Source organism: Athalia rosae, chromosome 5 (assembly GCF_917208135.1).
Source record: "Athalia rosae chromosome 5, iyAthRosa1.1, whole genome shotgun sequence".
Taxonomy (NCBI): domain Eukaryota; kingdom Metazoa; phylum Arthropoda; class Insecta; order Hymenoptera; family Athaliidae; genus Athalia; species Athalia rosae.
This window is the reverse complement of record NC_064030.1, coordinates 10,587,976-10,609,227: the sequence shown is the minus strand read 5'-3', so window position 1 is coordinate 10,609,227 and position 21,252 is coordinate 10,587,976. Positions and strand designations below refer to the sequence as shown.

Genomic DNA, 21,252 nt, shown 5'->3' with positions numbered 1-21,252 from the left:
CGTGTCATGGGGAAGCTCTGGTATTTTTTTCAGATTTTTTAATGGTGTCGATCATCGCGAAAATGACTCGTGAATGCCGCCGCGGAGCGTCCACCAAGTAGCGACCATGGAGAGTAGACAGGGTATTCTCTGTCGCTCGACGCGCGTCATTACGCGCATAGGCTTAGACGAGCTCGAATTTACGCGCGCCGCCAACTTTGATGATTTTTTACTCGAAAACGAAGCCGAACGCACCTCTGAAATTAATTCACAGGCTGTAGTATAGTTCAAAGTATATGTCAGCATTTTTTTTTAATTTTTCGGTGCTATCCGTCAGTGTTTTAAAAATCATTTCAAAATTCATTGTCAAATAAACAAATGATAAATAAACTTTTCCGGCACCATTTATTTTTTTTCCAAATCTATGGCCTTATCCGCGTAAATTCTAAAAAAAAAAATTGAATCCAACATCATTTTTGACGAAGTTATGATTTTTTGAAGAAACCACCTCTCCATTTTTCGATTTTTCATAATAAATCGAAATTTGCACTAATTCGAAAATCCTTTGGCACCAAAATCTAAATCCCCATGGACAATTGACACGCCAAATTAAAGACATATCTGAGAGGTGACTGATCCGGTTCACGTCGAATGGCCCATATATACATCATCGTTTCGGAGTTGCCTCCGAGGTATCCAAGACCCTTAATTCGAGTAGTTTCTTTGCATGCTTCCTCTATAATCTTCCTGTTTCTTGCTTCCAATTCTTTCACAGCTGTTAGAGCTCTCTTTCGTTCATTATAGAGCCTATCTTCCTCCTCTCGTTCTTTTTTTCTTTTAACAGTGCTTCGGTATACCACATATGTGCATTGCCTGCAGCATGAATCATACCTTTGGTGACAATGAAATTCTCGAGTCTATTATCCTGTGATATTATAGCATCATGAATGACCCTTTGTGCAATCAATAATTTGTCTTTTTGATTTTCTACTAAACATTCGCGATTAATGGAAAACCCTATTTCGAGAGCAGCGTTACCATGTGAGAAGATCAGTACCATCTTGATGAAGTTTTTTATGTTAGCAAAGCTTGCTGCACTGTGCAGGTTTACAAGGCGCATCCATAGATGGTCCAGACGTTAGCTCTGATTGAAATTCTTTAACTGTTCTCGAACCATTGGTAAACTAATAATTCCTTTGTAGTACTCTCTATCAATGTTGTCAGCTTGAGTAGCTGGAATCCAATTACTTTCATCGAAAATTTTCAAAGTCTTCGATAAGCGCCGGCAAGCTGAATCATTTTGAACAGCTATAGCTGGATCTAAGCAAGATATCACTTTTTCTATTGGAAATTTCAATGGTGATTTGTTTAATATCATGGTAACGAAAATTCGAAGGCATTTACGACACAAAATGAAGAAATGGGCTTTCAGAGCAAACACGAATTCGCTTATGTAGGCAAATTTCCAGATACATTCTGAAATTTCCTGAGATTTCCAGGTCTTTTCCAAAGAATATCAAATTCCATGAGAAATCCATAATTCCAGAATTTTCATGATAACTGGACACCCTGAAGATGTCCTTCAATTCGTTGAATGCATTGAGCTTTTCTCGATAACGTGCCATTTGATTTTCTCTTCGCAACTGTCTATATTCAGTTGTATCTTTCATGTACTGCAGAAGCGCCGCATCGACCTTAGCCTTACGCGTCGCTAGAGTGTGAAAAAGATAATTGAAGATACACAATTGTATTCCATAGCGATTTATAATTTTTGACATCCACTTACCTGACTGGTTTGAAGAAGTAGATATGGATTGCTCAACTACTGGGATGTTGGACCCGGCAATGGTCAATGGTTTAACCCATGGTTTATTTTTGAACATTTCATCCATTTTCTAAAATGTAGAATACAATTTAATTTTGTATGCTGTCTATTGATTTATCATGGGAACTCACATCAAAATACTCCCACTCTTCACGGTCATTTCCTGATTTACCGTTATCGGCAATGAGGTTTTTATAAGTGCGTTTTAATGCCTGGAATTTGTTGCACATTTATAGCTGGAAATACAGTATCCCTTTTCCAGTATTTTCCTAGCAATACTGGCCTAACAGTTCTTTTGAGTCATTCGCCCGGAGCTAACCATTGCTTCTCTATCTATGTATAGCTCCAGCAAAAGAAGCACCTCCGCGTTGCACCAGATATGTACAGGTGGAGATAAAAATTAGCTTATAGTCTATTCTGACAACATATACATGTATATGTGTTAAACAGATAATTTTACATTCATCACAGTTTTCGTCCTGCTGTTGCTGTATCTGCTGTTGCTGTAGCTTTGGTTGTTCTTGCTGTTGTTGTAGCGGTAGTGGTAGTTGGTATTGCAGTGTTGTAGCGGCAGTGGTAATTGGTATTGCTGTGTTGTTCCTGGTATTGTTGTTGATGGTGTTGTGTATTGGAAGCTACAAATAAAAAAGAATGCAGTGTTTATCTAAAATAATAATACGTATTGATTATTTTGATAGTATAGTACTTGACTATTTACTTTTAGAACTCGCAGCGTGTACCAATATCGCATGGCACAGCAGCTTTTTTGCGAATTCCATATCTGAAAACATCAATTCCTGGTATACAATCCTTGGTCGTACCACACCTTAAGGTTATGTACAATTTCGAGAACATTGATAGAAGATATTTAAAAAAAAGTTTATTAATACTATTGCTGGTATTACCATATACCTTCACGCGCACGCTTGGCATCCTCGATCAAAATTATTATTTTAAAGTTACAGTTAGTTTCGTCCCGGGCCAGAGTCGCAGTCAACTACGTCATCAATTTTATGACGTCACTGACTGGCGACAGTAAGCTGCCGCGTGGTTTTGGAACGCGGTTGCCAGTACTTGCAGCGTTGAGTGTACGTAGGTACATACATACATACGTACTCAACGCTTGCAGTACTGAAAGTGAGCCTCGCGGCGTTGGTGTTGGCAATCTTCTTTCGGCTTCTTTGCTATAATTGTTTGCAATCGTCGTTGCAATCGTTTGCTTGAAAAATGGCGTCAGCGGTAGAATCGATGATTGTTGATGATAAACAGATATTGGATAAGCCGGTGGACAGGGAAAAGGTGTTATAAAATTCTACTTATTCAGAAGTATATAGTTCTGAACTGATTCGATCAACAGGATCTTCAAACTTACGTTTATTATTCTAACCTTGATGTTTGTTTCTGATTTTTTTTAAGACTTGTCCACTGCTACTAAGAGTATTTTGTAACATTGGTCGTCATCACAATATCGGTGAATACAGCAGAGGAAACGTGCCCTCGAACGAGCTGCAAATTTATACCTGGTGAGTGTTATAACTTATTTAGTTATGTCCATCGTTCCGGTACACCAATGTCTCGACTAAGCAGATCATTAAAGAAAATCATGTCCCATGACTTAATTTAAGAAGCAGGCCAACCTTCTACCCCTTCTCTTAACTGGTTCTCCAAGTGACCTAATAAAGCCCAAAAATTTTGGTAACCTGTCTTTCTTATCAATTGATTTTTCCAGGATGGATGCTACATTGCGTGAAATCACTGCATTAGTGAAAGAAGTAAATCCTGATGCACGCAAGAAAGGAACTTATTTTGATTTTTCTCTTGTCACCCCAGAAATACGTAACTCAGGCTATAGGATGCGTGAAATTGGAGTTACGTGTTCAGGACAAAGAGGAGCCGACGACAATAAGACGCTTGCGCAGGCCAGGTATTTATGCTTTTATATTGAATTCTGTTGGAATGGCAAATGAGATTTATGTTTAAAATTTGCTCTCTACAATTGGATTTGGTCATAGGTTTACAATTGGGGATTACTTGGATATATCTATCACTCCGCCAAACAGAACAACCCAGCCAATGATGCGGCGAGGGGGATTGAGGCAGTACTAAGGCAGCATATGATACAAATTTTAACGAACGTTCAAGACGATATAATGATCATGTATATTCGTACGTTGTATAAAAAATTTAACAGTTAAGCCTACTGAATAAGAATGCAACGTAAAACATGCAATCCTACGCCATTGTTTTGTTTTAAACTAGATCTTTCCACTTCACGTTTGCCTAATGTGAACACGAAGATTTTGGGGACCATGAAAAAAGGCTGAAATATACTAATCGAATAGGAAGTCTATTCAGTATTCGTGTCTTTTTGCCAGTTGAAAATCCAACAAGCTAAATTTATTCAGAGCCAGCTTGATCATTATGCTTATTTACAATGTGGATTTTATCAAAAACAGTCGACACATAAGTTAGCCGAGTTCTAAAGACATCAAGGAAACTGCCCTCATGTCGATAGAGGTATGATAGAGGAAAAAATCCATGTTAGTCAAACAAAAAACGTGCAGAAAAGTGGGACTTAACTGAGGCGAACACTGGAAAGAAACTCTCTAGGAGTTGAAACGCATCACTAATAAATAGGAATGAGCTGAATATAATAATGTCCTTTTTTTTCAATTATATTCTAGTGATAAAAACGGTGTTCGATGGAAACAAAATTGTGTCTGATAGCCGCATCTGTTGCGACAATGCACCGATATTTGTTTTTGGAAATGGTACCAGGTACGTGTGCTCCGAGGGGGGATAGCCCATGGTTTCCATTCGACTGAGAAAATTCTAGCGGAAGAAAAAAAGACGTAATTTTATAACTTATTATAAGTAGTTGAAATATGTGCTGTAAATTGATATCCCACTTTTATCGTGTCGCTGGCTCCCATCGTGATTGCTTCTTTACCTCCATTTGGCAAGCGCAGGCACAAACGTAAGGACGGTTCATCCGCTTTCGAGAAAACGGAAGAATGTATGATAGAACTGAGAAAGCCTATGCTTCTCCGGATTTGAATCGAAGAAAAGTGCCGTTGAAAAAATCACAATAGTAAATAGCTTCATACTCACGTGAATGTACTACAGTAGAGTTTGGCTCAGAAACGCTTGGCTCCCCATTCTAAAATAATTTTCACATGAAATACCAAAATGCATGATAAGCAAAAAAAAACGTAAAGACCATTAAATTTTTTTAACATTTTTCTGCAGAAGCGAATGCAGAATCTCGTGCTTTTTTGTCTTGGATAATTCCTCTGTTCTCGATCTTTTTCCAAGAATGCTTACTCCACTGCTTCGAGGTAACGCTACTGTGCTGCTGGCACTGGGCCCCGCGTCAACTCGTTCGTTACTTGCTTCACAATGAAAGAGGTACATAAATCAATTAGTCGTAATTCGATATTGAAAAGTAGGGACTTACCTGATTCAACGGTTGTGTTCTGCGTACATCTAAGTTTTTTGCAACTAGCATTGGTGTTCTGTGTAAAAACAAGAAAAAAAATCAGTTGAAATCTACTGTTGTTGCAAAAGGCCGTAAGATAATAATACGCACGCTAGTTGAGGATTCAGAAGGCATATCACAATATCGTACAACTGACCCCGCAGAGCAGGCTAGCCAATCATCTGTGGCAGTGGAAGGAACCTGAGGTGCAGTTTCTGGTGAGATATGAGTGCTAAGCATATCGCTGAGCCCAGCTATTAAACTTTCGACTGTAATTCGGTCATAAGTTCTAACACATTCGCCTGTTCTAGGATCCAAAATAGCCAGATAAGGATATTCTGTGACATTGTAGAAGTCAATGAATCGCTGACCATCTGATGTGTTAGAAATTACCTAAAAAATGATTGAATCGAGTTTTCGTTATTGTTTCAAAGCTGTTGCACTTGTGTGTATTTTAAATAATCACCTGCCAAAGAACAAAATGGTCTCGGACCATTTCTCTAATTTGTTCGTTAGGCCACAAATCTCTGTTAAGAATTTGGCAGGAGAATTCTAGTGGGTTTTGAACATTTACCAGAAGCCAACGATTCATTATTTTGGCATGTTCTCTCGCTTCAATGAATGTTCCAAGAAACATGATATCATAAGGTGGTCTAAAAAGATCTTCAAGACGCTTGGACTTTCTAGGTGACAACTTTTTTACCCCTGCTACTCTGCGAGCCATTTCTTCCTCTTGGCGCTCTGAGGAACATAAATTTTCATGATTCAAAAACTGCTCATTATCAAAACCAGCACACTCAGGAACAATTATTGTCTCTCAAGAGTAGAATCGTAAGATTTAAGACAGGAATGAACTCCCATTCTCAAGAACCTCTTGTTCCTTACGTGTTTCTACCGCAAAGTCCCTAAATCTATCAAACACATTGTTCGAGGCTCTGGGGAAGGCACAGACAGGCTGTGTCGGTACCAGAACTTCCTGAGTTGGAAGAATCGGAGCTCTGACTTCTGTTTCAGGCAGCTCAGCTTCGCCATCAACTTCTGCACCAACTCCTGCACCACCACCTTCAAACATCAAGCTTATCGCAGTTTCGACATTCCCATCAGCCACCAAGAGATATTGCCGAGCTACAGCTTCACTAGACCCTGGAAGATTTAAAAAATGAATATTAGGTTAGAGATGAATGAGTTTGGGAAGCGGTACATGAGTGGGGTGAAGAATGAAAAACGGATGAAAATTTTTATGAATTCTGCCAGTGAAACAGACTCCGTTCTTATTTGTTTACCGCTTCAACTGGTTAGTGAAACTGGTGATTTTCATATGTATAATCCAGAATGGGGGGTGGGTAAGGACTGACAAAGTGAAACAATGTTTGATATGTAGTTGTTTCGCTTGTTTTCCACAACTGACCTGTGACCTCGATGAATTTTTCAATAAGTTCACGATCCATCTTGCTACATTTATTGTTCAATTAATTTGGTCGTTTATTTATTTATTTTCGACCTTTCAAGTGTCTTAACTTGATAGTTTTTCTCAATAGAGAACAACCCGCGGACACCGGTAACGTCTCTTTTCCGAATACTGATTTTGGACGTGCAGGGAGAATGCTTTTTTTCATTTCAACCCTGCTCTCTATCCTCTAGCTGGAAAACTAAAACGCTTCTCGTTTGTATAACCAGATGGCAACAAAAATTTTTTATCTTTCTCCATGTGTTGACTTGACATAACCTAAGCTAACTCGATTTCAGTTCTTGAATTAGTATTTTAATTTACTGATACCTTAGTATTTTGAAGATGCCAGTCATCCAAAGGGTTGTGTGAGTATGAAATCGAAACTTCATTCACCCTGACTTGAGCAAATTTCACTTAAGCAAAATTTCACCAAATAATGACTTATCATGTTATTCAAGCTATATATGTACTTTTTTCTTTAGCAAACCCAAAACACGAAGAGGAAAAAGAGCCCTGCTCAGCAGAGAACCTCAACTCGTTGAAGATGCAAAACAAACATTATTCATAAAGGGAAGCCGCACCAGTGAGATTTTGAACAAATGCGCAAAAGATCTAGTAAGTGTTGAATATTACCTATTCTTTGTCTTACTCCCTTTGATTAATTTAACGATTTTTCATAGTATGATATAAAGAAACCCGATGCTAGAATGATGCAGAGGAAGAATGATATCCTTCCTTTTGAGGATGCAACCCCCTTGGAACAATTTGCACGAAAGTTAAACTCTCCCTTGTTTGTCTTTTCTTCGCACAACAAGAAACATCCCAACAGCCTTGTGGTTGGGAGGATGTTCGATAATAACCTTCTAGACATGGTGGAATTTGGTGTTCAGGACTACAAGGGTCTGGTTGATTTCAAGATTGACAAAATCGTTACTGGAATCAAACCAGTCCTTATATTCAATGGCGAATTGTTTGAGAATGATCGAGAATACTCTAGGATTAAAAGCCTTTTAATTGATCTCTTTCAACGCAACACTGTCGAAAACATAAGACTCCAAGGTATAGAACATTCTATCAGCTTCACGATTATCAACAACAAGATACATGTTAGGAGTTACAGGTATAGTACAGTTTTCCCGAGAAATATATCTGACAAAACAACGTATATTGTTTTTTTGTTATAACAAAAAAAGTAATTTCGTAAACAATCTGTAGGATACTTCTAAAAAAGTCTGGGAGTAGGATTCCTAGGATTGAGTTGGAAGAAATCGGACCACAAGTTGACCTCATTGTCAGACGAACGAAACTGGCTTCCGACGACCTGTACAAACAGGCTTGCAGAAAGCCCAAGGAACTCAAGGTAAAATGATGCACTAAAATTTTGTTTTGACTGTCAACATCAACAACTATGAAAATTTCCACCTCTCCGTTTCTAATTTTTGCTCATTTCAGGTAAAGAAGAAGAAGAATATTTCAATGGACGCATTGGGCTCAATGCATGGTAGGGTACATATGGGTAAGCAGAGATTGCAGACAATTCAGACGAGAAAGATGAAGGGTCTGAAAAAAACCATGGTCGAGAGAAAGGCCGAGCGGAAAAGAAAGGCGATGGAAAATGGAGAAGCTGATCCTAAAAAGATGAAAACGAGTGACAGCGTTGAGGCACAGTAATTCAACCAGCAATATTTTCCCCTGTGTTTTTCTCAGCGCCCCTCATATATTTTCAATAAAGTTTCACTTATCAAGATACACTCACATTTCATCAAGTGATTTTTCAGTTTCTCTGACTACTGCAGTTTTGTGAAAATACTTTTGCATAGATAATGCTAGATAATGACTGAGCGAAACTTTTTCATTGTATACTTTTTTTCTGAAAATAGGAAAAAAAAAATTATTATGTTCGAATGATGCATTCTCATTTTATTGCAAAGCTGCTCCATCAAACTATATGGCACATGGTGATTTGAAAAACCATGCATATTTATAATTATTATCAGTACAAAATGTCTTTAAAAAAACCATTTTCTCTGACGTAATATGAGAAATCATTGGCAAAACCTCAAAATTAATGATAAAATCATTCCTAACTACGTATTTCTTGTTGTTTATCTTACATTTGTAATTGATGACGATTCTTGAGTATTGATCCTCAGAATCTGGTCTTCCAAACCGTTTTATTATTCGACCGATATTCGAATCGTTATTCGACCGTTTTATTTACGCAGACAGGCGAGGTTGATTTGTTTGTACGTACGTCTTACGTCAAGTAATAAAGATTCGCAACGAATTTTTCTGTTACTTTGCCACAAAGACTAAAAATCTCGTTAATAAAATTCCCAAAAAAGCACCTCGGGTGCAAAAAACATCACCAAGAATATTAAGGGGTTTATACAGTTAGAAGGCCGGAAAAGAGCGAATTTTCCAGAATTTTTTCTGAGAAAACTTTTAAATTTATTGATCTAAAAATTTGTACACATATTATGGTATCTTTTAACTGTATTTTAAGACTTAGTATTAGTAAAAATATTTATTTGGAAAGGAGCTACAGCTGATCTCCGGGACCACTATATCTCTGAACTGGATCCTCTGAAATCAAAAAACCAAACAGTTTTCGTTGAAGTAATGTTAAATCTAGTAATTAATCGAAGGAATAAGTAAAATAAATTTTTTTTACAAAATGGCGGTTTCTCAACAAAAAAAAATCGATTTTTGACCAAAATTTCGGCCTTAAATTGTTTGTAAAAAAAAATATTTATCGGTAAGAAAAAATCTTCGATTAATTACTAAAAAATATATTTGAGAAGCTCGTGTTAAAATTTGAGACCAATCGGTTTAGCCGTTTTCGAGTAATGTTGGTCACCGACTTTGTAAATACCATTTTGAGAAAAACGCGTTTAAAGTTTGAAAAGCACTTTACATACGATAAAATTTTTTTTTTTTTAACTCACATGGAGTCGTCTATTCCAAGTGTTACCTCATTCATAAGTGGAGCAGTTAAACTGTTGACTGTAGCTACACTCAACGGACAGATGTCCCCACCGGGCTTCCGTACGAATGCCAATCGGTACTTCGGCGCGGTCCCACCGTTTACACTCAACGGTCCCACTCACTGAAATCTCTATTTCAGTGGTCCCACTACATCAGAGGCTATCGCCATAGCAAAAATAAAATTTCGGAAAGAGTATTGTTGGAGATTTATTTCTTCTCGAATTTACTTTTTAGTTTCATATGTTTTTTGTATTGGCTCGTCCGTCCACGGTTGTAGTTGAAGGTAATTTGGTTATAGGTAAAGGATGTTAGATCCAATCAGATGTATCTTACCGCAGTTTCATACATCAAGTCAATCGATAACAAGTTTGCGTTATACGTATTTATACAAGTAAATAGCTATTGCACACAATTCTGCACACACACTTGTATATGTGACATTTTATCAAGAGTGTAATTGATTGCTCTTGATTTTAACCTCATAATTTTCGACTACAGAGTCACTGGAGCTGTAATTTTCACATCCCATCTCCTGGTATTTTGCAATATTGTCCGGGGTTGTAAACCAAATGAGAAATTCTGGAATTGCTTTCTTTCGATATTTGATTTTTGTTTAACCGGTTCTTGACACACTTAGCAACCAGCACTAATCTCTATAGAGTATGTAGAGATCATTAGCGAGTGCTCATTCGACTTTGAGTTAAGGCAGTTATTCACTTCACCCTGTTTTCATCACTCATTGATGCCCAACTTTTATTATATTCGTGCAGGTAATCACTGGATTCAGACAATACTAAGCATCTTCATGAGGCGATCATCATCAAAATCGTATGTGAAAAAATTCTTTGCATATTTTTGAAGTCAGTTATCGAAAATTTACTTGAATGGTTTTTCTTGTTCCAGTTGTTGCATACCAACAATAGCTCAAATGGCTCCAGACTTAGCACTACCAGCTTATCGAATCCCAAAAAATATGCGTAAGATTTTCGAGAACCGTATGAAAAGTTTTCCTGGTATATCCTCTGCACAGGAAGCTCTATTGGCAGACATAAATAACATTATGAGCAAAGAAGAGATCACAGCTGATACTTATATACAACAGCTAAAACTGATGTTGCACATAGAAGAATATGAAAGGGAAAAAGAAATGCGCAAGTTTGATCTACACAATCAAAAAATTGTTAAGAAGAACAACGAGTTTCTTGTTCATGTACCAGGCCTTACTGAGGAAAGACCATCACTGCAACTACATGATGAAGTACAACTTCGTCAAACTAATGGACGTAACTTGTGCTATGCTTATATTTCGTTCATTGGGCAAAACTTTGTTAAAGTGGTACCGACCACCAAGTGAGTGTTGTAAAGCTGTCAATTTATAAAATGCTTATTGATTTACGGTATTGCCATGTCAAATGTATTTGAAACATGATTGAAGTACCAGGAATTAGCATTAAGTTACCATTTGTGACACAGATTTTTGCAGAGGTTCACAGAAGACGATTTGTACAATATCAAGTTCTTGATGCCGAGAAGGACTATACAATGTTGTCATTATGCCCTTGATGTAGTAAAAACAAATCAACTGGTACCTGCTATGTTTCCGGAAATGAGATCCATTTACAATAAATCATGCAGGTAAATTGCATTGTTGAGAATATACCTTTAAGCACATACATACATGATCAATTTGTAGCTGCTAAGTATTAAAGACCATACATTTTTCAGAGAACTTTTTTGGTTTAATGAGAAAATTGCTGAAAACCAAGAGCAAAAACAAGCAATCCATAACATTATAGCAAGAACTGCTAGGCCAGCTCCTTATATCTTATTTGGTCCACCTGGCACTGGAAAAACCGAAACCCTTGTTGAGGCTGTTACTCAGGTGAAGCTTCAGTCCAAAAACTTATTAAACAAAGAACTGAACCTAATTAATACATCATTTGTATTTTTAGTTAGACTGGAATGATAAGATTATACACTCACCAGGCACTAATATCAGTGAATATATCATTGTGATATGTATGTGCGGTTAGGTTGATTGTGAATCGCTGTGTGGCCAAGCGCGCGTTCGGAAAACTTTTTCGTATAGCTGGGCCGCCTGCAAAAAGTTGTACAAGCGAGCTTGGCCGTGAAACGATTCACAATCAACTTAACCGGGCATACTCATTTTCATTTTGAACCAAAACAGATATGGAAAACTAATTCTTTCAATCACATATTGATTTGCACCCCATCGAATGCAGCTGCTGATGAAATTCTGAAGAGATTATTGACCATTGTTCCTGAACGAGACGTCCATCGAATGTATGGGTCATCACGAAGTTGGCAAGTATTTTTCGATTTTTTCATTCGCAAATATCTATTCTGTTATAATTACACTTCGTTCGATTTTTTAAACCATATTATGTAAATACGTTAACTATTTCAGGGATGAGGTAAATGAACAAATTCAGCCATGTGCTAACTTTGTCGAGAGAGAAATAATTTTTTTGCCAAAGGAACTGATTATGTTGAAACGTATCGTAGTGGTTACTGCCATGTCTTGTGCAAGGTATGTACTGTTCATTCAAGCACTCGTACTCTTTGTGTAAGGATAGAATTCAAAATAACACGTTATACCGAGATATTTGTTTGAAATCAAAGTCAGAGAAACTGTACCACAACCTCGTTGATGTGCAATACATTTAATATCATTGCACCAAATTAACACTCCATGATGTAACTTACAGGTTGTGGGCATTAAAGTTGAGAGAAAATCACTTCTCTTATGTGTTCATAGATGAAGCTGGTCAGGCAACAGAACCAGAATCTTTGATTCCATTAACTCTCGTGAGCAGTGCGGATTCTTTCTACCAGGGACGTTTCCAAGGTCAAGTAGTCATCGCTGGTGATCCCATGCAATTGGGTCCAAGCATTGCTCCTAAGAGCATGACTTTGCTGGGTATTCAAATCATCGTAACTAATAGTTTTCATCTTTGTATTGTACATACATACATCTGCATACTCAGAATGCATAATTATTTTTTACATCCAGGAAAATCCCTACTGGAACGCCTTATGAAGCAATGTTTACCCTATAAGAAAGATAACACTGGCAAATACAATCCAAATTACATAACCAAGCTCAGAAGAAACTTCAGGAGCCATAAATCTATACTCCATGTCCCAAATAAACTCTTTTATGATAACGAACTTGTTCAGTGTGGTAAAGACGCAGTCATCAATAGAGCACTGGGCTATGCTCATTTGCCAAATAACTCTTTTCCTTTGATATTTCATGGTGTACAGGGACAAGAAATCAGGGAAAAAAACTCACCTAGGCAAGTTCAGTATATTCGCACAACTCGAGCTGAATTTTGAAAATCAGTTCGTCTGTTCACTAATCGCCCATTCCCACCGCATATAGCGTATGTAATATGGAAGAAGTTGGTATAACAATGAATTATCTCCAAAAATTAATTGGAGCCAAACTTGGAGGCAGAGAATTGGAACTGAAGGATATTGGAATTGTTACACCTTACAAACTTCAGAGAACAAAACTTCGCCAGAAGTTAGAAGAAAAAAACTGGGACGATATATCTGTTGGAACTGTAGAAACTTTCCAGGGTCAAGAAAGGGACGTTATTATTATATCTACCGTGAGATCACTTATGTGTAACACCGGTACAAAAGCGCCGCTCGGGTTCTTATCAAATCCAAAGGTGAGGTTATCTATTCAAGTTATTCTTTCTCAAAATTTTAAACTTGCTGATAGCGCGGTTTTTTGGATATTATTTTGAATTTGATATTCTATTGTTCTCTTATGTAGAGATTTAATGTGGCTGTGACAAGGGCAAAATCTCTGCTGATCACAATAGGTCATCCAACTATTCTAAAGTTCGACCCATGCTGGAATGAACTGATGTCTTATTGCATGGATAATGGAGCATATATTGGAGATCATAGTCCATCAAGTCACAAGCTTACCACAGGTGAAAAGAAGAAACTTATTGCAAAGAAGTATGTTCCGCCAAAAAAAAGAGCTGCTCAAGACTTTCAGTTCCCTGACTTGGAAACTCCTGAAATAGACGGTTCTCGAAACTGCGTATTTCCAAAAAACTCTTCACCACGAAGAGAGAGACGAATGCCAAAGATGATCGAAGATTATATTGGGGAATTTTAATTAGGTGAGCTTTGATGTAAGTGGCGACACAATTAGCAATACAAATTAAAATCATGTTCAATATGATTCAGAAAAAATCGATAAAAAATAAATCATTTCTCTTGCATACTTTTGCAGGCGCAGGTGTAATAAGTGTATCAAATAGTAGTCTAGCAACTGGTTCAATGTAGTTAGGCCAATCACGTGGGCGTTGGTATAGATACAGTTCTGGAACAAGAGATATCGTGTTTTATGTGTATTGGAACTGACTAAAAGTCGGTAGTGTTTCTGTTTAACTCTTTAATTCATTATGGGGACGAAAAGATATCTGCTACCAGGGTGATTTCGATAGCTCGATTGAATCCATGGATTTGAACAAAGATCATGGTGGGTAGGCGTGAATATTAAGGTTTCATTGATCACTTCAATCATTTTTATAATAGTCAAGCCAAAGACGCTTAAGATTTAGTGTTATTGAGTGATTTGTGTACACCGCAGTATTATTTTTATGTTTCATCAAATAGCTGTAGTAATTTGATTTATTCATTTTTTTAAATTATGTTCTTATGTATTTTCTTGATTGACTAAAGACGATCCTTAAACTGTTGTATAATTTTTATTCTCTGATGAATATTATGAAGATTGTGTTCTACAGTTGTTGAACTGATCAAAAATATCATTCGAGTCCGAAAAACATCATACAAAATTATTCGCGCTGAGTTTGTTCAGACATATAAATCACTGCATTGTGTTTTTATTTCCGAGAATGATCGTTTCATTGATCCGATCTTGTAATACCCTTCATGGTGTAGCGTACGTATGTACGTATACGTATGTACATACGTATGTAAATACATACTACTATTCAAATCAAGCCCTATATGGCGCTATGACCCCGGTGCAGAGAAAATTCTCCGGCACTTTTCTCGAGACCGCTTGAGAACTCACCCGTTGAGAGCAGTTCGCGGTCAAACCAAAAACTCGGAGCGCACCCGTTCGGATCCAGAGCGAACTTAGGGCAGTGACCTCGTTGAGTGTAGATAGGAATAGAGGTGCGGAAGACGTGGTGGGGGTATGCTTATGTACTTTTCCTTATATACAAGAGCTTTGCCTCCTCACTAGTAGATGGCGCTGGCAAAAATTGCCCGATTTTACGCACACGCAGAGCGGTCTCGCGTACATGAGATTACCCCATGCAAAGGCTCACGGACCGTTGAGTGTAGATCGAAGTAGATGATGTTAGGGAGGAAATCGAAACTTCTGTAATTCTTCAGGAAAATCCCGCACAAATCCCAACGACTCCCATTGAAATCCCGACTCCCATAGAAATCCCGACGACTTCCGCAGGAATTCCCGAAGCGACTGTGACGGAAATGACGAACGTTACGGCGACAAACGCGGACGTCACAAACAATAACAATCGTCACGACCGAGTGGTCAAAAATAATCGCAGACTTAGGAAAGACCTTCGTAATTTAAAGTTGAGAATGTTGCGTAGGAGTAGCTCGGATGTGGGCAGGGTAGGTAAGGGCGTTTTTGCAGAAATCGACAGACAACTTAGCGGGGCTCCTCTAGTATTTGTGAAATCGCAGCTTCGAGTAGGGCAAAAAGTTTCCAAATGGTCGAAGGAAGAAAAGGAGTTGGGTCTAGCGATGTTTTATAGGTCACCAAAATTATACAAAGCTATGTTGAAGATGAATTTCAAGTTGCCGAGTGTTCGTACTATTAGGGATTGGGTGAATTCATTAAATGTGTTGCCAGGGATATCCAGTGAGTTGATGAAGCAATTTGGGGGTGCAGTCAAAATGATGGATAGGCGGGAGAAGCAGTGCGTTTTAATTTTCGATGAAATGAGGATAAAAAATTGGCTAAATTACAATAAGAAATTCGATTGTGTTGAGGGCTTCGAGGATCTTGGGGAGTTGGGCAGGAATGAGAAATCCGCTTCACATGCGTTAGTTTTTATGGCTCGTGGTTTGGTATACAAATGGAAAATTCCCGTAGCATACTATTTATCGGCAGGTCCAGTTACCGCGTTCAAATTATCTGAAATTTTTAATCGTGTTTTAGAAGCGTTGTTTGAAATAGGGTTCCATGTTAGGGCGTTCGCTTGTGATCAGGGTGGTCTAAACCAAAAATTATTTCGCTTGCTAGGAGTCAACAGAGACAACTCGTTCATTTCTGTGGGTGGTAGGAAAATCTACGCGGTCTTCGATGTTCCGCACTTGATAAAATCTTTGCGGAATAACTTAATAAAATATGATTTTGTGATAGGAGATGAGGTTATCACATGGAAGGCTCTTCGGTTTCTCTACACGGTAGATTCCCAGGGTGTAGCAAGGGCAGCTCCAAATCTTTCGCATAGGCACGTATACCCCGGCCCGTTTGACAAAATGAACGTTAAACTCGCGACCCAAGTTTTTAGTCATTCCGTTCACGCCGCACTTTTAACATTAGCTTCGACTACCTCAGACAGTAGGACTCAGAACGAACTGACTGAGTTAGGTGACTTTATTGGTAAAATCGATCGTATATTTGACGCACTGAACAGCAGGACATTACATGACAAAAATCCCTACCGCCGACCTCTAAACGCGACTGACAGACGATCTGAACAGACTCTACGGGACGCACTTGAATGGTTACCCCATTTGCATATCTTGGAGCCCACACTCCACGATCCACCGACCTTCGAAAACTTGATGTTAAGTATAACTTCAATTTTGAAGCTGTGGGAAGATATGCAATCCGAGGGTGTAAAGTACGTACTGACATCACGATTCCAACAAGACCCAGTTGAAAATTTATTTTCTATTATAAGACAACGAGTGTCATACGGAACAAACCCGACTGCGATGCAATTCCGACAAAACTTACAACACGTGATTGGCAACCGTTTACTTATTCCCCCGGAAACAGCAAATTGCGAAGACGATAATGACGAAATGATTATCAGTCGACATGAAACGATGACTTCTGACGTACCTACGAACGAGATTGACGTAGACGAAACGGCCGGGGTAGAAGTTGCAGAAAATAGTTCGATGAGGATATATGACGATAGGGTGAAAGAGGTAGATTGTTGTCATGAGATAGGTACAGATAGGGTGATCAGTTTAAAAGATAATGCAGTATATTACTTTTCAGGCTTTTCGGTCAAAAAAACTCTTAGCAAGTTTGATTGTGCTAGATGTAGAGAGGTACTTGTTGATAGGCGTCGGGAAAGCGTTGCGCAAAATCAGGTGCTCCAGTTCTTCAAAGCATACCCCACGAAAAATTCAGCTCCCCTAGGTAATCTCGTTGCAGCGTCCGAGCAGTATTGGCAGATCGCCTCCCATCATTTGCATCTTTTTCAAAAGTTTTACCCCGAAATTCGTTACAAAGCCAACGTTGTTAGGACATTAGTAAATCGTATAGTAGATCAGGATTCGAAGTCAGAGGGCTGGTTTGATGATGATTGTCGCGAACATAGAATATTTTTGCTCCATTCGCTATTAACTTCACGGTTAGTTAGAGGGTTGCAGTGGTCATCTATCGAAGCTCGCGAATCTAGGAAACGATCGTATAGTTTGTCAGGGTATGAATCAAATTCGGCTGTTAAGAAGTTCAGAGGCGATTAGAGGATAGTAGAGGGTAAAATGAGTGACAGATTTGCATCAAAAGCTGAGGATATTAGTCTATTCCGAAATTCCATTTAGTTAGAGAGGGCAGGGATATCACATGGTAATAGGCCTACCGGGGAACCCGCCATGTAAAATAAAGGGAAACGAATCTGTCGCAGTACCTCACGGGTGATTTGGAAAACTGCGAGTTATGAGACCAGAATTGCAAATTAATTAGTTCCAAAACTTCGAATTAAAACTGGAAATTAAATTTTCAGTGAAAAATGATATGTGTAATTTTGAATTCGAATCATAATATTAAAAATCAGAAACGGGTTTTTAACTCAAAAATTAAGATTGAGGAGTTTCAAAATAAATTTCTTATTCGAATGACAGAACTAAAAAATTGAAAATTACTTTTTCATTCGAATGATGTAATTAAGGATGCAGATAATATTGTATTACTTAGTTCTTATTTTGACAGTAACAATTGGGAAATAAAAAAAATTCACCTAGTGCTAATTCGATTACTGTCTGTATGCGCTTTTCGCAACCCCGCAAGCTGCCAGTTTCTCGATCGACGCGTAAGATCAAAATCGGAACACCGTGCGCCAGCGAGAATCAAATCTTTCGAAAATGGCAGACAGTAAAATTGATTCTGTGCCTGGAACAGAGTGGATACTACATATTTGACATCAATTCATTTTATTTTCGACGTAAATGAGATCCAAATTGAAAAAAAAAAAAACCAAAAGAAAAACCCCACGCACACGGAATCAAACCCACGGGCCTCATGCTATGAATCCGAACGCTTGCCGCTGCGCTGACCATTATTTGTTCCACACGTAATCTTAAAAAGCTTGTGTACTACACATAAAATGTTTAAACAATAATATCTGCAAAACGCTTGGCCATCTCGTCTTTTTACTTGGCTCACTTTAAGTTCTAGTCGAGCCCAACATATACTGTGAATTTGGCCGAAATCGATGACGACGAGTTCTCAACCTCCCCTTGTGAGTTGCTCGATTGCTCTGATTCTGGCAATGAGTTGAAATCGCGGAACGCCGCGCGCCAGCGAGAATCGATTGTGTGCGTGCATATCATTTACAGGGACCCGTATGCGGTAAGTGACCGACTGCAGCGCACCAAGTAGTGGGGAGGGAAAGCTCGGGCCGTCCGTGAGCCTTTGCATGGGTAATCTCATGTACGCGAGACCGCTCTGCGTGTGCGTAAAATCGGGCAATTTTTGTCAGCGCCATCTACTAGTGGGGAGGCAAAGCTCTTGTATATAAGGAAAAGTACGTACATAAGCATACCCCCACCACGTCTTCCGCACCTCTATTCCTATCTACACTCCACGGTGACCTATCTACACTCAACGGTAGAAGTAAGCGGGGCCGGTGTATTCGTCTGTATTAATCAAATCCAATACGGCGTCAACAATTTCTTTTTGTTGAGAATTTAATTTTTCATACTGTCGCACTCCGATTGTCGATGAGTCCTCAAGTAATTCATTGTTCGATTCCAAAGTAATTATTCTTTGTTCCATTTCCAGAAATTTCCAAATCAGAAAGACTCCAACCCTCTGCATTCAACATTTCACTGATTTGTGCATAGGCTCGTGCTCGGCCACGCGACAATCCCTCCCTGTGTGAATAATCCTCTGCCATTTCATCTTTGAATTCTTCCTAAAGATCTTTTGGGTGAACTGGTTGACAGTGGATAAGTATTCTAACGAACGGCCTTCTAAGTCTTCGTGGCATCATCCAAGTTGTAGCTTCGTCCATCGTGCGTTTCCACTCTTCGTCATTTTCGATTAAACCTCGAGCTAAACACGTTGCTGTGAATGTCTGATGAACATTTACATTAACGGTTTTCAAATCGATATAATTTTTTGCGCCTTTGACTGTCAGTAGCAGTAATCTCAGATGAAATAATTCAACCTGCGTCGGATTAACAGAATACATACGACCAATACAATTGAATTTAGCCTTTCGTTGTTCCCATCTATGGACAGTATTTCCGTTAATTTTTTATTTTTTGTACGTATAATGACACGGGATCTCAGAATAGTAATACTGCCTAGCCTGAGGCTCACGTCCTTTTCAGGCAAAGTAATCCAATAACATTACGGTTCTTTCCGAACTTGATCTTATCGTTTCCTCTTCATTGTCATCCGTGAAACTAGGCTTTGCTCATTTTGTAAGTGAACGGGTATACGTGTGATAGCATGACTTTTGTCTTGCAAACTCTCCCAAAATTCGCCAACTCGCTTCAACGGGTCCAACATAACGTGTTTCTATGAAATTTTTTATCTCATCGTCGTCGATCACTGTATTTTCTTCAGGATTTTCGCCAACTGTTATAGCAGCTACATCGTGACCCTTGTAAATACATTTGTACAAGTATTTTACCGATTTTATACTTGATACTATTTCCACGTTAATGTGACTATTGAATGTAATTGATAGTTGAGGACAATACGGCACAACGTACTGATTGTTCACCACAAATCTGCCAGGTCGTTCGAAGAATAGCCCCGTGTCTCGTCGGCGATAGTAAGGATAACCGTTTTCATCTATTATCGTTTCTTCCCTAAACTCTTTCGTAAAATTTTTCGAACATTTACCGTTTTCCATACACCATTCTCCACATGGGCCATGTATCATGTGTTTCATCACGATATCGTGTAAAATTTTATTCTCGTTTTCATCTGGAATTTCTGCAGAAATGTATTTATCTACAGCCTCCTTTGTTGTCATCTTATCACCTTGTGCCAACGTTACCAACATATGAATGTGCGGCAAGCCACGTTTTTGGAATTCAATCACATAAACGTATGCTGCTACTTTTCCAAAAAATTTCTGGCGGACAATCATATCTATCAAATAACTTTTTTTAGCATCAAAAACGCGAGCACAGATGTCTGGTCTATCCACTGCCCGCTGATGTTCAAAAATATTTTCATTTATCTCACGCCATTTGGGATTACATGTCATGGTTATGAAGAAATCTGGTTTTCCGTACTTACGTACAATAGCCATCGCATCTTGATACGTTTGCATCATACTGCGAGGCGAACCAATGAAAGATAAAGATAAAACTACCATTTTACCAACACGACCATTTATGTTTTCCGCTCTTTTGTCCAAATAATCCACTAAACCTTGATAAGATTCGGCACGCAACTCTTTCTGGTGATTTTTGCAGTAATCGATCCTATCTTTTTCAATTTTAACGTAAGAATCAACGATCCACTGTTGAAATAATCGTCTGCCGAGTAGAAATACATTAAATCCAGTGTCTCTGATTGCAATGCTATATTTGACATATGCTGCTCGGCTAATACGTTTCGTACATACATATGTACGTTGAACTAGTTCTACCGACACGCGTGAAATCTCTACTCCAACCTCGAGTACCATACGAATAAAATAGCGGGTATATCTATGGTTCTACATTTGGATCCATTGAGCTTACATTTTGTACTGTTTTTGTACTTTTATTCCGAATACTTACAAAAGTATCAGGAAGTTCGCCATCAGCTGTAGTAGAGAAAACTGCTGCAACTTCGTTGCATCTTTGAAAGTTAAATCTACGACGATACATTCCCGGCTTTAGTGCAAATGATAATTGTAATTCCGGTAAGATTTCGTTCCTTTCGATTGCTGATCTACGTTGGTTTTCCATTTCATCACCCATCATCTGATAAGATTTTGCGAACACATTCTGTTCACGTATTAACCGATCGATAGATGCAATATTTCACGGTCCAGCTCGTTATCTCTG

At 38.5% G+C, this 21,252-nt stretch overlaps 5 protein-coding genes across 10 annotated transcripts; 3 read left to right on the top strand and 2 right to left on the bottom strand.

Annotated features, from left to right (window-relative positions):
• Positions 1-1,379: 1,379 nt before the first annotated feature.
• On the bottom strand, positions 1,380-2,852 carry LOC105685955. 2 transcript variants are annotated; one of them, XM_048655827.1, is made up of 5 exons: positions 2,710-2,852; positions 2,523-2,585; positions 1,936-2,439; positions 1,766-1,874; positions 1,380-1,690 (listed from the first exon to the last, which is right to left on the bottom strand). In XM_048655827.1, exons 3-5 carry the CDS (start codon positions 2,032-2,034, stop codon positions 1,380-1,382), a joined length of 519 nt encoding a protein of 172 aa, XP_048511784.1. In that variant the 5' UTR covers positions 2,035-2,439; positions 2,523-2,585; positions 2,710-2,852. The 2 variants fall into 2 exon arrangements, with proteins under 2 accessions (XP_048511784.1, XP_048511785.1); XM_048655828.1 differs by having other exon boundaries at positions 2,717-2,851.
• A 29-nt stretch (positions 2,853-2,881) lies between these two features.
• LOC105685974 (histone deacetylase complex subunit SAP18) lies at positions 2,882-4,453 on the top strand. 2 transcript variants are annotated; one of them, XR_007278569.1, is made up of 5 exons: positions 2,882-3,103; positions 3,221-3,327; positions 3,534-3,728; positions 3,817-3,970; positions 4,064-4,453. XR_007278569.1 is itself a non-coding variant. In XM_012400489.3 (4 exons), exons 1-4 carry the CDS (start codon positions 3,032-3,034, stop codon positions 3,908-3,910), a joined length of 468 nt encoding a protein of 155 aa, XP_012255912.1. In that variant the 5' UTR covers positions 2,882-3,031; the 3' UTR covers positions 3,911-4,034. The 2 variants fall into 2 exon arrangements, 1 of the variants encoding a protein (XP_012255912.1); XM_012400489.3 differs by lacking the exon at positions 4,064-4,453 and having other exon boundaries at positions 3,817-4,034.
• Positions 4,162-6,872, bottom strand: LOC105685940 (UBX domain-containing protein 7). Its single transcript, XM_012400440.3, has 9 exons — positions 6,691-6,872; positions 6,168-6,425; positions 5,749-6,023; positions 5,394-5,675; positions 5,262-5,319; positions 5,042-5,196; positions 4,916-4,964; positions 4,714-4,799; positions 4,162-4,636 (listed from the first exon to the last, which is right to left on the bottom strand). Exons 1-9 carry the CDS (start codon positions 6,728-6,730, stop codon positions 4,478-4,480), a joined length of 1,362 nt encoding a protein of 453 aa, XP_012255863.2. The 5' UTR covers positions 6,731-6,872; the 3' UTR covers positions 4,162-4,477.
• A 65-nt stretch (positions 6,873-6,937) lies between these two features.
• Positions 6,938-9,030, top strand: LOC105685492 (ribosome production factor 2 homolog). The gene is made up of 5 exons (XM_012399618.3): positions 6,938-7,097; positions 7,215-7,347; positions 7,413-7,852; positions 7,948-8,092; positions 8,185-9,030. Exons 1-5 carry the CDS (start codon positions 7,075-7,077, stop codon positions 8,401-8,403), a joined length of 960 nt encoding a protein of 319 aa, XP_012255041.2. The 5' UTR covers positions 6,938-7,074; the 3' UTR covers positions 8,404-9,030.
• A 771-nt stretch (positions 9,031-9,801) lies between these two features.
• Positions 9,802-14,463, top strand: LOC105685871 (putative helicase MOV-10). Of its 4 annotated transcripts, none has more exons than XM_012400328.3 (12): positions 9,802-10,003; positions 10,491-10,548; positions 10,624-11,070; positions 11,194-11,355; positions 11,446-11,602; positions 11,909-12,045; positions 12,149-12,271; positions 12,450-12,661; positions 12,755-13,040; positions 13,127-13,421; positions 13,529-13,886; positions 14,000-14,463. In XM_012400328.3, the coding sequence occupies exons 1-11, from the start codon at positions 9,961-9,963 to the stop codon at positions 13,880-13,882; spliced, it is 2,274 nt and encodes a 757-aa protein (XP_012255751.2). In that variant the 5' UTR covers positions 9,802-9,960; the 3' UTR covers positions 13,883-13,886; positions 14,000-14,463. The 4 variants fall into 4 exon arrangements, with proteins under 4 accessions (XP_012255751.2, XP_048511779.1, XP_048511778.1 ...); XM_048655822.1 differs by having other exon boundaries at positions 13,529-13,898; XM_048655821.1 differs by having other exon boundaries at positions 13,529-14,463.
• The last annotated feature ends 6,789 nt before the right edge of the window (positions 14,464-21,252 follow it).